Source organism: Pezoporus wallicus, unplaced genomic scaffold, assembly GCF_028554395.1.
Source record: "Pezoporus wallicus isolate ANWC-B61680 ecotype Strahan unplaced genomic scaffold, APGP_CSIRO_Pwel_v1 scaffold_7392, whole genome shotgun sequence".
Lineage (NCBI taxonomy): Eukaryota > Metazoa > Chordata > Aves > Psittaciformes > Psittacidae > Pezoporus > Pezoporus wallicus.
The window spans coordinates 3,109,368-3,124,808 of record NW_026639923.1 but is presented as its reverse complement, the minus strand read 5'-3'; the positions used below and the strand labels follow the sequence as shown (position 1 = coordinate 3,124,808).

Genomic DNA, 15,441 nt, shown 5'->3' with positions numbered 1-15,441 from the left:
AAAATACCACTAAGTTTTTATTAGCCTCATTTGCAGAAGGGGTAATGATGACAAAGTGCTGCGATTCCTTCTCGGGGGGGGGGGGAGTTTGGGTCTTCCCTTCTCTAGGAGAGGTAGGAAAGTTGAGTTTTCCTTGGTGCAGCAGTCATGCCAAGCTCCTGCTTTGAATCATGCTGGCAAATAAACATGAAAGTGAAAACGGTATTGTGAGCTAGTTATGCAAGAGCGGGCGGATCCTGCAACTAAGCCATTGTTCCAAACGTTTAATTAACATTATGAAGGCTGATTAAAGGGAAATCTTTAACCTTCAGGGAAATCCCATTTTCCCTCACTTCCCATACTTCTGCAATTTTCACAATGTAAGAAGGAAAGTGTTATTTCAAGGCATGATTCGTATCAGCTACAACCTGATCTTTGCCACAGCCATGTCCTGCAGCTTAAATAATCGCTAGCTGTGACACTTCTGAGGCAGCATTTTTTCCCCGTTATACCATGACCTGAATTGCTATCATAATTTCTAGACTTTGTGTCATCCTGGCACTATGACAAGTGTTCACCCACGCTCAAGAACTAAAAGTTAGTTCACAAGGACAGCGATACCTTACCAGACACAGCATATCAGATACAAAGTGCAAATGACACGCCATGGTGCGGCTCTGTAACAGCAGGGGCTGTTTGCTTTGGTCACTGCAGCAAATTCCTTTGAAGGCAGGAGACTGAAGAACCATCTCCAGTGACTCCCCATCTAACCTTGAGCAAATCACTTACCCTTTCTCTTCTTCTGGAAGTGTTACCTCTCTCAGGGCATTGCAAACATTAATGAATGTACCCAGGCACTGGAGGTGCTTAGGTGGAAAATGCTATTGCACAACTACGTTAGCAGAGAGATTTGCTTTCAGCTGCAGAGGCTGCACGGGCCCCCCAGAATTCAGCTGTGTATGGGCTGCATATTGCCTTTCTGCTTTCCTAGGCCTATTTTAATTGTATGGCACTGCCAGCCCAGCAGAGACCTAATCCCAGGATCTAATCTTGGAGGCAACAGACAGCTGTCTGCACTGTTGACCTGAAGGAGCGCCCTTGGGGCTGCACTGAGGGCGATGCAGCCGATGGAAAGGAAGGACACACACCCATTCAGCACACAGAGCAAGTATCAGCCCAGGGGACATCCAGGACCCTTCTCACCCTGCCTGGCTATGATGTCTCACAAGCAGTGATGGCACATGAGTGGCATTGGGTCAACAGCATGGCCCTGGGTCCTCCCCTGGTTAACAAGAGCCTGGGGAGAGAATGTGTGTACAGACCCGCAGATCTAATTCTTGAGGATACACGCGGCTTCAGTCCTTTCCGAGCATCAGGCTTATATAAATGCATACACATATAAATACATGATATAAATACAGCCTCTGGCAGCAAGAACAGTCTTGTATGCAGATCTTCAACACTCTATCTGTAGATCTTGCAGGACTCTGACATTGCAGAACTTCAGGGACCATTCGGAAAAGGAGACAGTTTATTGCTTCCCACAGTTGTCTGCATCTGCCTAATGCAAAAATCATTTCAATTATAACAGGATCATTTTCACTACTTTGATTATGAAGAACAGGAACCGCTTTGTGCACATACAGACATTAATAAAGTCGAAGCTTTATTTAAAGGATGAAATTTCTCCCTCAAAAAGCACTGGAGATAAAGCGAAGGAATATTAATGCAACGTCATGAATACCAAATGCATGAAATTCTGACTCAATAAAAGGCAGACAGCTGGGTATTCTGATAAAAATGGGCCTTTATTTTCTTAATTCTTCCTTTGCTACCTGGGTTCTGTGTTTGTCAGAGCAACAAAATATAGTTTCTTTGATAGGCAGCAAATCTGAAAACAATCCTGCAAGCAGCACAACACAAAAACTCCCACAAAAAAGGGAAAGCTATAAAATTTGAGAGGCGACGAGGCTTTCAGAAGTGCCAGTTTCCTAGCGCAGTGACTGGAAGGGTGGCCTGGCCTGGCGGCAGTTCAATCATTTTGTAACGAAGGACAAATACTTTCAACATCCTGAGAAAGAGGGCGGGGGGGAAGGGGGCACGGCTCCCTTGCTTTCCCTCCTCTTGCTATTCTTCCTCCTCCCTTCCCCCACCCCTTGGATTTTCAATAGCTCTTTAGTGTTTCCATCAAAGGCTTTTACCATTCATCCTCCCTTCTGGTGCCTGCTTTCCACCTGTCTATCCATCACAGCCCTAACCCAGGTCCTTTCCCCCCTGCCTCCTTGGCTATTTTTCACGCGGTGGGATTTGTTTATAAGCTTCTGTATTACCTAAACTCGAGGGGAAGAGGCTGCTGGGAGGAAAGTGAGAAAGCAGGATTAAGGAGAAATAATTCAGCTCCATTGCATTTCCAACTGAACGGTCATAAAATGTGCAAATCCTGTTCCTGGGAATTTCATGTCAGAGGCCTTCCCTGCCACTGCCCTTCCCGTGCCCCCTCTCTCTCTCTTGCTCTCATGCAAAAACAAGCATCAGGAAAGATGCTTATGACTCCATGGACACCAAAGGCCACAACGTGTGTGCTGGCAGGGAGAAGGCTCGGACCAGCACGTGTGCAGGGCAGATACACCAGATGTGTCCATAAAATACAGACAAGGGAGGCTGCAGAGATGGAATCCAGCAGAATGACAGGAGTAAGTGGGGAAAGTCTGTTTCATGCCCCAGCTCCCAACACCCCAGCTATAATTAAGTACCCTGGTAAAAAATAAAAGTAAGGGAACTTTTCAGGCTTGTTTGCTCTATAAGAAAATGATATAGAAATATATATATGGTTCAGACCCCATCAGCTTGAAGAGTTTCTACTATTTTCTTTTTAGCTTATCTGCCATCACAAGGCACCAAAATAGACATGGGCCAACTTTCTGGGCTCCAGAGATCCCCCAACAATATATCTTTGACTAAACTGCAAGACAGAAGGGCCACTGTCATACACAGGTCAATGAACCTTTGTCACTGATTCAAGCAGAGGTCAGCGTGGCTGGATGTGGCCTCTGCACACCCTTGCTACCTGACCAAACACATTCAGAACAGCAAGCAGTGCTAAAAAAGAAGGTGGCCTTTCACCTGTCCCCAGTCCCACTTGAGCCCACAAACCTTTTCTTGGTGGAACTTCAGGTCATGACTGCTGGACCTGGCAACAAGTGGCAGCTTTCTTCGACTTACATACACATCTGGGAGATACTGAGGATCACCCGACAGGTAGCACATGTCAAAATAAGTTCCTTTGATTGATAGTTATTTATTATTATTTTTAAATAAAATGAGAAGAGATCGAATGGGTTGCCCATCAGCAGCTCAGTTCGTCTGGCAACTTCTTGGACAATTTGACCATACATATGACAACACAAAATAAATTTCATTTGCTTGCAGTAGCAGTTTGCTATAAACTCAGTCCATCAGGGATTTATAGTTCTAGCAGCAGTGAGATATATGAAATGAGAAGCCCTTTCATCCCTAAACTGCTCAGCAGTCTGGTCAAGATGATGAAAGTCATTGCTTCTAAGGCCAGAGGAGAGGAGGAGTTCATTCAGCAGGTTCGGCTGTGCTAGCAGGAGGCGTGCAAATTAGGTCCAAAGACGAGAGGAGGCCCAGAGAAACAGCAGCCCTTGGTTTTGCAGAACAGTCAAAAAGGAATCCTTAATGATGCTCGCCTTGCTTTGCAGGCTGGAGGGGAACAGTATTTCCATCAACTGAATGATCTCAATTCTTTGGCTTCCCTGAGGGCACTGCAACAGGACAGACAGAGATCGCTCTCCAGAGGCACTCTCGGATGTCTGTGTTCTTCCCACCCACCAGCAGCCTCGAACCTGAGCATGTCTTTGGCACAGCAGGTGGTATCCTTAATCCCACGGAGGGCCAGCCCGAAGCGAAGATTAGCAGAAGAATTTGTTTTCATTAAAATCCAACCTACCATTACCATCCTATCTGATGGTGCGGGTTTAAAACGCACATGGCCAGCTATTCTAGCAGCTCTGTTTCTGTGGGGAAAGGGCAGTTCAGCAACCTGCCACTTCACTTTCTAATGTCTTTCTTTTAATCAACAAGTAACTAAGACAGATATAACGAGGAATGTTAAATGCACTTCCTCCTGTCGAATTTTGCCAGCAGGGTCAATGGGATTGGGATTTTGCCTTCATTATGTTTCTTTTGACCATGGAACTGGTCTGACTTGCCTCACAGAGAAATTTTTTATGGGCCCATAATAAAAAAACAACAAAACAAAACACAACACAACAGAAAGAGACATACAAATAAACACTAATACGTGCAGGAAAAATACAAACCTTAGCACCATGCACTCCTCTCATTATTAGACAAAGGTTGGGAAGGGTTCACAAGTGTAAAATGCTCATGTGAATTATGAGATTACTGCTCAGTTTTCTTTCAAGTCGTGGGCTGGAAACAGATGGTGGCTGTAGCATTTATGACGGCACAACATGTTACTGCAAGCCTAGCCATCTCTCTCTCTCCTCAAAAATGCAGCTGCAAGGAAAGTCGTGGAAAATCACATTAATAGTCTCTTCCACCACACAGTTTTCCAGCCCTTCATCCCTGGCCAGCACATGGACAGAGCCATCTTGTATCCCAGAAAGAATACTCTTCTAATCCCTGTCCTGAATAGTTACCACTGACTGGCTTATTTTACGGCTAGTTAAAATGTGGGGTTTGTTAGCATCATAAAAAAGCCTCCAAAAAGCAGGTCCGTAAGGTCAGAGCAGATGCCATGTGACCCCAAGTGCTCCATAAGGGAAATGCTCAGAAAGAAGCAATGAGACTGTCCTTCAGCTGTTTATTATTTAAACATTCAGTTCAGGCCAAGCAGGTTGATTTATAGAGAAGGAGAAAGACAGATACAACATTTGCAAAAGCATCTTTGTGACTTAGGAGTCCAAATCTCACTTTCAAGCATGATTAAGAACTTTCACAAGGGCAAATGCCTCTTGATTTTCACTAAGACTACAGTCTTCCAGTGACCACAAGTTTAGAAGCATCTGGGTGCCTAAAGATGCAAAGAGCAACCAACCCAATATTTAAATATCTTGCCTGTACATAAGAAGGAAATATTCAAGCTTCACTACCCGTGTGTTTCAGCCCTGATGGAAATGCCTTGCTGCCTAAAATACGTTCATACATACAGCAAAGCTATCCTTACAATCTGAGTGAAATACAAGAGCTGATTACTTGTTATCTGTAGGATCTCTGGGTGCTTTACAAATATGAAATATTTCTGTCTCACAATACTGAGACCATCAACTCACTAACAGTAAATCCATGTTCCTGCTGTCCTCTTTGCAGCCAGATACATTCAGTGCGATGTTTCTTCCTTCTAAGGTGTAGAACAGGGCAACTGAAACCAAGATAAGACTTTTACCATTCCCTTTATCACTTTTCGTAGCTTGACCAGGAAGTTGCTACAGAAATAGTGTACACACTTGAAACTTTAAAAAGCCTTTTTCCACAAGGAGACCCTTTCCAGGTGATATGACCATACACATCCAATGCAAAAACCCTCAGACCTTCTCTCTAAGATACAGGAGGTGCCATTTTCTTTAATTTTGGAAATCTCATCCTGCAGAATTCATTAGCAACCGACAGAACAATGCACTTCCTGTAAGTAATGAGCTATAAAGTATATTAGAAGTTTCCACTTCTGCTTTTATCTTTTCCTGATCTAGCCTGAAAATTCGTTTGAAGCTGCTCAAAAGTGTTCTTCATATATGCTTGGTTTAGGAAATACCAGATGACTATCAGCAATCTTCTCATTAATTAAGTGAGATACAGGAGTCAAGATTATATGATCTGCTTAATTCCCCACCTTTTTAAGGTACTATTTTAAGAAAAGAAACATACTGAAGGAAGTAAGGAAGGAAGAGACCTCAGAATGCCCAGAGAGGGCAAGCACTACTATGGGCTTTCTAGTGTAGCTGAGCTTGCTGGTAGAAAGCCACCAAATACTTAAAGCTTTCCCTCATTCCTATGGAATAGTTTACCGAAAGGCTGCAGACCGGTTCTGAAACTAACATTACTCCAGACAATGCGTAGAGGAAAAGACTAAGTTTAGAGTGTGTTAGCACAGTAGGTTCTTCAGGGCCTCAGTTTAGCAAGCAAACTCAGGTCATGCCTAGTTTTAAGCACGAGTAACTTCAAAGAAACACCTCACATGCCTCAAGTTCAGCTTTCCACCGTCTTGCTGAATCACAACTTAGCGGAATGGAGGGAGCTAATGGGAAACATTTGCACTCACTAACCGCAGCTGCAAAGTCCCCAAACCCCTATTAGATATGCAGACATAGACTAACCATTTTGGATCGGCCAGCAGGCTCTTCACAACAAATGGATACAAGCTGTTAGGCAAGATCTTTTGAAGCATATGTCAGAGAAACATATCCCTGAATAAACAGTGACAATTAGATTTAAAAGCAGTATTTGTGGCAATCGGTAAAGTATGCAAGTTGAGCATTAACTTGCAGGACTCCTACGTGGCCTGTTGAAGAAACCACTCTATCATTTGGGATAAACTGCTTCTGTTATTTTTGCTGTGGAAACCCATTGCAGCCAAGGAGAATTCAGATCCTGAACGCATCTTTGAGTAGCTTCCTGGCTCAAAGGAGACCTCGGAGCAGCTTATTGCACTGTGGACTAGTTTGGACCAAGAAATCTCTTCACTCCCAAGTGCATGAGCACAGACCCCTCAGTGTGCATGGGGATCTTGCTGTTGAGTAGGTACTGTGTCTCCTCAACCACACAATGCAGCATGAGACATTCCCCTGCATGAGGGACATGTTGGCATCAGGGAAACATCAGCCCTCAAGGAAAAGGGGAAAGGGGGAAACTGCAGTGCTTGGTGGCAGCCAGGGATGTATGTCCAGGCAGAACCATTTGAGCATGAGGAGTCATATCTTGGCTTCCCTGAAGTGCTGCAGAATCTCTCCCTCTTTCTCTGGCCCCACACAGCTGGCACAGCTGGGCAAGAGGCTCCAGCAGAACAGGGCCCATAGCAGAAAATCTGGCTTCTTGAAACTTCCTGCGTCTTCAATTTAAACCAGCACCGCTTTCATATAGAAAAGACATATAAAGCCAAAGTGCTAAGGAAAAGGTGAAGCACGGCTAGCATAAGTAGGACTCCCCATTTCAAATGTCAGGCTGTCCCAGCAGTGAACAGAGCACTTGAAACATCACTGCTGAGAAACACCTACACCAAACAGCAGAAAGAAAACCTAAGGTTAGAGTGCTGCTACATAGAGAAGGAAGACAGCAGCCATGGTGACATCCCTGGGTCAAAATTAGCCTCTGCAGAACCAAGACAGAGACATTCTGAAGCCAAACGAGGTTTCCTTAAAGTTTTGTAAAAATAAATTAAAATGGGTTGCCCAAATTCCTTAGACTGATTAAAAAAAATAAAAAAAATCATCATAGCTAGGGATATACAGCAATTCTGGAGGGATCTTGATACTTCACCGAGGTCTGCAAGTTTGAGTCCATACCCCAGAGGGAGCTGAGGCTGCTCAGCACTTCATCCACAGGCCCTCTGTGAACAGAGTCTTCTTTCTTGTGGTTAAACAGGGGATAACTTGAATTTATGCCTTGCTTCTCCCCTTGTGAGCAAACAAAACAATTTCTATGAGCAATTCTACCCACTAATTGCCAAGGAAAAGTCTGGTAACAAATGTTCTGCAGGTCAGAGGCTTCCCTAAACAAAGTTGCTGTTTGCTGTTTTCTAACAGCACATATTCACATCCTGGGACCTCGGCAAATTCCAATGTGGACGAGCCTCTGTGAGAAATTGCTTTTTCAGATTTTCTTGATTTAACTGCTCCAGGAAATGAATCTATTTTTACAACAACACTAAACAGCAAAATACGAAACCATTATCTGCTTCATGGCAAGAGTTTCGGGTCAATTCTCAGGTAACTGTCACCTTCAGTGAGGTCAACTGAGTTGTATCTATTTATGCAAGTTGGCAATCTGGCCAATTATGTAATTGGTTGATCAGTTACTGGAACACAGAGCTACCAGGGCCTAAGGAGTGTCCCACTTTCATACATCTCAAAGTTCATCCAAGCCCTGATGTATTGATAAGTGAAATATTCAAGTATTATGGTCTGTAAAGATGATCATTAACTGCCAAAAGATTTAAACATGAGCATTTCCTATGAACACCTACTTTGTCTGAATGATCGTTACATCTACAATCTTTCATAGGTTCTTTTTTCACCTGCCAAATAAACCAGGGTGGGATTTTCAGAAGTATTTTAAATGCTTTTCTTCTACTAATTTGTGATTGTCTTCATAGAATCGAGATGTTTTCAAAAGCCCCAGGGGATTTCAAGTGCTATGGGCTCAATTGCATTTCCGGGTGCTTTTGGTTTTTGCATACTAAACTCAAGAGCTACTCTCATTTTCAAAGATGGACAGTAAAACTAGTCACCTTCATTATGCGAGATCAAAGATAGTACACAGAGGCCAAAGCACCAGGACTGATCTTGAGAAGATGGGTGTGCAACACTTGTTACAACCTTGACTCCTCATTTCCCTGTTAGAGGGACTACTCCAGCCTTCTTCATATGTGGATTTCTTTTCTGTTGAAACACACAAGTCAGCCTTTCTTTGTGTATTTTTGTCTAAGATCCTGAAGACATTTGGCATGTACAAATATCAGTCCAAACAAATTTTTGGATGCTGAAAACTCAAACCAAGTCAGATTTGATGGCCTACTAATGAGTCAAATATCATAATGATTTGATTCCCCTCTAAGGGAATAAGTAACACTAGAAGAATGTGACACTGAAATCTTCAGTGACAGAAAATTTATCTCCAGGATGTTACCAGATTTTAACCTATTGATCATGAACAAGGCAAAGAGTTGGCACGTCTTTAGTTTCAGGTTGGGACCTATCTATTCTTGACTTTACACCTAACTGAAAAGCTCGCCAAACGTCACTCATGAGACTAGCATAAAGAAAACAAACTTAGAGACAATATCTAAGGAAAACAGTACCTAACCTATGACTTGTTCTTTGATTTACAACTCTGATTGCAGGCCCCACCTCACAGTCATATGCCATGATAATAGGTAGCAGTTCACTGGGAACCAGCCATAACTTTTTACATGTTGTAGTGATTCTCAGCTACTTCAGCACATAATTTAGCCTGATGCAGCAGATAGTTAGAATGACTATGGGTAACATTCCACCACTATAAAAGGAATGACCAAGCTTTGAACCTGTTAATTTTTTCTCGTCATTCACCCTCCTTTTTTTTTCCCTACACCAAAAGTTGCCAAATTTCACATGAAATTTGCTCTCATTATTTTTTCACCATCTCAAATTTGTCTGTTATGGGCATGACTTGCAGAGTTTCAAATTATATTCTCTGAGGTACCCAAACAGATAATCTTAAATGGGCTCACTGGCATTAGCGATTGCAGTTCTGAATCCACCCACACCAAAGAAGTACTTTCCCAAAAAAGAATAAATACATATTTCAAAATGGCAACCTCCACAGAAGGAGAAGAGGGTAGAATTCTCCCAGCCGTTTTTCTAGTTGTATATTCTAGTCTTGTTGCTTCATCTCTAGGGTTGCTTACAAAGTACTTCATCATTCTAAGAGCATGAAGACCCCATCTCACAACTGGAATCCTGTGGCAGGAAGGCACACCCTAATGCATCAACTCTGCTCCATTTGCCTGAGGTCAATGGGATGTTTGTCCGAAGTTACAAGCATGTTTAGGCACCAGTTTGAAGAAGGGCAAACACAGGCACCTCTTAAAGTGCTTTTCCACGTTAGGGCCTGGGAAAAAAAAACAGGATTGGGCCTATGATAAAAACAGTTCCCTTAGGAAATGTTACCCGTACCGTAAAAGGAATGAATGACACTCAACTAAAGGGAAGTGCAGTGAAAATTGCCTGCTGAATTTTTGTAAATTCCCATAAAATCTGAGTCTTGATTTGTTCTAAGTGCATAATTTTCACTGTAAGTCACAAAAGGTTGACTCCTTAGAGATGCAGGAAATGACTAGCTTGTGATAGCATAAAAGGCTGCGTAACTGCACGGGCAGAAAGCTGGATTTTCATCAGTCACTACATTCTCTGATGAAACAGCAGTGGTTTTTACCATGTATCCAATGCACAATAATTAGGCAAAATGACTTACCCTCAATCTTTTCAGTATTTAGCTCTAAGGGTGCAAGGATTCATTCTTGGAAAGGGAAGATGGTCGTGTGATTTAGGGCACTGGATGAGCACTCAGATCTGAGTCCTATCCCTGGTTCTGCCATAGCCTTGCTGTGTGACCTTGCACAGTCATTTCTCCATGCCTCGGTCTCGCCTAAAATGGGATAACAATAGTTCTTTATTTCAGAGGAGATATGAGTACAAACCAGTTCAAGGCTGTGCCGCAGAGATGCTACAGCAAGAGCAGCACAGAAAAGCTCAGACACGGAATAATACCTTGCTATTAAAATGCCGGGAAACACACAGTAATTAAATGGAATCATAAATACAAAACATACGGTGATTTCTGAGGAATGTAACACTGACAGGCTTTTCTCTGATACCTGAAATTAAAGCAAACTTAAGTGGGATTCTTATGGGTTTAAATGATTCTTACTTGACTCTTTTTTCTCAGCTAGCACTAGAAGCTGTGTATTAGAAACACCAAGAAAAATACTTCATTGAAAACCTCCACGTTGTTTGTGTTTTTAAGCAGCCATGATCTCCAGCCCAATAGAGGGTCAGATAAATATTCAGAGTAAGGTTTTCAAAGCCATGGAAGGGGCCTACATACACAATTTCCTTCAATTTACAGTAAAATATGAGCATGCAAATCCGAGGCAGCTTTGAAACTTCGTCTTTGGGTTTGGGTACACTTTCAAACTGTAAATCGGTCCACTGGTCTTAATTGCCCTGTCAGATGTCTGGAATAGCTTCAATGCTACTATTTCAGAGTTACACTGTAGCTGGAATTAGACAGAGCTTTAGGAAGGAGCCTCCAGTAATAAGTCTTTTTCCAAATGCAAAGGTGAATCGTTTTGTCTCCACAAACATGTGTCTAAATAACAGCATTTGTCTTTCATGTGAGGGGCAGTTATGGGCCTGTAGGTCTGGGAGACAGGATCTCAGGGGACATGCCTAGATAAAGCAATTGATTTGGAGATAAACAGATCAAAGGCTGTTCTGTCAGGCAGGAGAGAAGAGATACACAATGAGACAGATCCTAGGAAAGGAAAATCATTTTTGAGCAACAGAAACAGAGGGATGGGGAAGTCAGGCAGAGAATTGCTAGAAAGCAGACCACAGAAAGGCAACATGGACCCGAGGAGGACAATCAAGAGAACCTCATAGCCGTAATGCCGAAGCCCATTGGAGGGAGGAGACCCATAAGATGCTGTTCCAAGCAGAGTAAAAAGCCTAAGCTCAAAGACACAGAAGTGCTGGAGCTGCCTAGGAACCTCCAGGGCTGGAGAAGAGCAACTGCCTGTAGACACGGAGCACTGTCTAATAAAGCAGATGCCAAGCAGGATGGAGGACAGGAGAAAAGGAAAGCAAATTGGCACGTAATCCTAGATTTCACTCAACAAAAGCAACTGAAGGGCTCTGGAAAGATGAAGCACAGCATTAGGTGTAATGAATCAACTAGAGAATCAGTGACCACGCACCATAACACCAAGATTGTTTTCGGGCAGTCCTCTACACATACACTTTCTGACCAGAAAATACTTCAAAAAAGATGAAATCAGACCAACAACTTCTGAATCTCTGGGCAGAGGAAGTGACCGCAGAATGTGAAACAGAAATGTTTTATTCCCAAATCTCTCCCTAGTATGTGCAAGGACAAAAGCGACAGGGTGTTAAAAGGACTGCATGGAAATGTGACTTACAACAACTACCATCTTCAGCTCCTTCATTAAGCCCCCTGCTAGTCCCCCATCCCAAAATCACAGAGCGGTCTATCAGGTATCTATCTGGAAGCTCCAATTGTTCACCCCCTTCCCTGTAACACTCCAAATACAGCACTTTAGAAGTCCATATGGAGTCTACCTCCAATACACAGCGGAAGAAGATATGACACAGCATTCACAAATGCACAGAGAACTGTTTAATTTACAGCCACAATGGTGAAACAAACCATTTCAAAGCTTGGACATTCAAAGTTAAGTCTGACACTCATTCTTATATTCACTTATTGTGCTTAAGTATTAGAGAACACAGGATTACATTAACCGTACACAACAATCTGAGATCCCTGCAGGACCAAGCAGCGAAAAGGGATGAGCAAGAATGAGGGACCAGCCCCTCAAGTGGTGTAAGCTGGTACAGCTCCATTGCAGGCAATGGAGTGCTGGTGATTTACACCAGCTGAGGATATGGCCCTTGAAATGTCCAACTTAACTTTGAATTAATGTCTCCTGTGTCACAATCTTTAACATTACTCTTCCTTCTGGTTGTATCTGCCACTTTGAAGAAGAAGGACTGATACCATAGCCTGTAACGTTTGAAAGGCTGGCAGGTTATATCCCAGCTGGGCTATAGTAAGTGATGCTCACGTCATGACACTACTCCTCATATTTTAAAAACCATGGACTGGATCCTCATCTGATGTAAATTAGCTTAGGGGCGGCTGAAGTCAAAAATATTTGCCAATTTATACTAGCTGAGAACATAGCCCTGAGATTTTTGGTTACTGCTGCACACCGTATAAACACTGTGCTTGAGAACAAAGACTCATGTGCATTTTGTTCCTGGTAACAAAATCAACTTGAGACTACAAGTCTCAAATAAACGACTACTAGAAAAGACTCCATTCAGTCTTCACTCTCTTCTGGTTTTCTGAATTTGGCATAACGCATTTATTTGCTGGCACCAACAAAATGCATGCCTCTCAGCTGGCTTTTTTTCCAAGACTTTACTGTGGGGCCAGACTCACTCGTGATGTACATCAGGAGAGCTCCATTATACTCAACGGAGTTACTCCAGGGAAGCTGGCTCGCAGATCTGAACGTAACCTTCTTATGCCAGCGCAACCACAGGACTCTCAAGAAGTTGCTTTGCAAATTATTCCACTGAAGTGACTTCTGACATCCTTTCATACCTGCACAGTGTCTGAGTGGGTCACATAATGCCTTTCATCTACATGATTTTAATGGATATATGGTTTTTTTTTCATTAGATATCTTTTAGACAAAAAAGGAACGGAGCAACATTATTGGCATCCCACTGAAACATAAATATATAAATTACATTTTATACACTTTTTTTTAAACGCAGACACATACATTCATGTGCATAACATTGTGAACAGTACACTTAGTGGAAAACAAGCACAGACAATCTTAGTTAAATGTACTTCCAGTTTTGGTGCTCAACAAATACACTGGGAAAATGATCACAAAATAGAATGGTGACTAAATCTATCTCTGCATTAGCAACTGAAGCCAATGACTCGTTAGCCAACGCTGCTTTGTTTGGTTGAAATTGGACATAGCTACGGGAAGAGGAGGGGAATGTTTGAACTCTATTTAAAGAAAATGAAACGTTAAAAATCTCTCTTGTTTTTTAAGGTTCTGCAGTTCATTCATGTTTGAAGATATTTTTCATTAGAGTGGAAACAGTCTTTGAGACAAACTTTTTTGTCGTTCCAAACTAAGAAAACTCTTTCATCTCTTTGTAGATGTTTCACAAATAAGAAGAATCCAGTAGTTCATTTTACATACCCAATGTGATAGTCTAAATAAAACAAAGGGTACATAATCCAAACTACTGGGCTGGGGCAGTGATTTTGGCCAAGTGAGTAGCCATGTCATACCTGGCACAGCCCTACATTTCCAAAGCAGTACAGAAGGATTCAGCCATGTGGCTCCCACTGCAATCCATGGGGAACTGAACATTTAATCCTTTGGCACTTTGAAAACATAGGAGCTGGTGCCAGAGTATTTTATCTGCCCTGCTATAGTTAAAATAGATTTTGATGTTATAATTTGGGCTATTCTACTACAAAAATATGACCACAAAATGCTTTTTTTTTTCTTTTTTTCTTTTTTTTTTTTTTTGGTTCAAGAAAACATAGCAGGCTTTCTCAGGTATATAAAACTGTTAATTTTTAGATAAAAATACAAACTTCACCTTTACAAAAACACATATTTCTGTTGAATACACATAAAGCATAACATTATTACCAAAAATAAAGAATTTTAGGTTTTGTTCAAATATTTGCAGCAAGGTAGTTCCCATGCCACCATGACATTATACAATGCAGATACAAGAATTTGTACATTTCACACAGCTCCAACATGTGAAATAAAAGTATCTGTATACTGATAAGAATGACAATTGCTAACACAATATCACTAGTAGGCAACTGGCATAAGTCTTAAAAGAAAAAAAAGAAAAAAAAGGATTTTTGCATGGATATCCTATGATTTGTTTACGCACATCTCTCTTTTTTCTCTTTTTTTTTCTTTTTATGTAATGCTTTAAATTACGGGGGAGGTTGGGGAACATAAACCAAGAAACGCCTAGAAAATTATGCATAGGTATACCATTTTTATTTTAATACATCTCATTAGTTTGCATCCCACTAGGAGAAATACCATAATGTTTTGTGTTCTGCTTATTGTTATACCAGTCTTTTATATGTGTTATTGGCAAATGTAGTCCAAGAGATAATAAAAAGCTAGGCAAAGAGTAAAAAGAAAACTTAATAATCACTTTATGGTGTAAAAAAAAAAAAAAAAAAAAAAAAAAATCCACTTAAGGCTCCCCAGAAGGTTTTTTTCTGTATAGACTTTTAAAACACCACCAAGCAAGGATGTATTGTTCTATAGTGTTTGCGTGGCATTTGATCATTTCATACATTCCTGCTTTTTTTGTGCCTGAAGTCCACCAGTGTCCATCCATCTTCATCAAGAACGCAGGCACATTTCTTGACGTAAAGCACCGTTGACTGCTCTGACAGAAATCCACTATTCACTTAGATTTTTGTCATGTTTTTGAGTACTTTTGGTATCCTCCATTCATTCAACTGTCTCTTTTTCTTTTCTGTTTTTCTTTTTTTTTTGTTTGTTTTTCTTTTTTGGACAGGGAAGCTTCCTATTGTTTCACAGAGTGCTACAATACTTGCTTTGATGTCACATTAAACAAATGTACATTGTCTCTTTGTTCTCATTAAGTGTTCTTTTGAGCCAGTTTTTTCACACAGGAGAACAAATAAAGTATACAGTCAATAAGCACCATACATAGTAGGTTCAGGAATGTAACAAACCATGTACATCCATGTCCCAGAGAGAAGTTTTTTTCCTAGCTTATTTTCACCTTACATCTGCAGGAGAGAAAAAAGATACAATAACTCTATGATTAGAATCAAAGGTCCTATCCTCTAAGTAGATGACTTTAAAAAAACTGTTCT

The 15,441-nt window shown here is 41.5% G+C and overlaps 1 protein-coding gene across 5 annotated transcripts in view; it reads right to left on the bottom strand.

The window, feature by feature from the left end:
* Positions 1–1,768: 1,768 nt before the first annotated feature.
* PDGFA (platelet derived growth factor subunit A) overlaps positions 1,769–15,441 on the bottom strand; it is a 35,862-nt gene continuing 22,189 nt past the window's right edge. For 4 of the 5 annotated variants that reach the window (XR_008973089.1, XR_008973091.1, XM_057416802.1 and 1 more), the window contains one exon: positions 12,121–15,354. Coding sequence is in view for 2 of the 5 variants with exons in the window: in XM_057416803.1 (XP_057272786.1) it covers positions 15,344–15,354 (11 nt within the window). In the remaining 3 variants the exon portion in view is untranslated. Of the gene's footprint in view, positions 4,522–10,191; positions 10,366–12,120; positions 15,355–15,441 lie in introns of those variants that run through there. The other variant, XM_057416801.1, reaches the window with a different exon arrangement.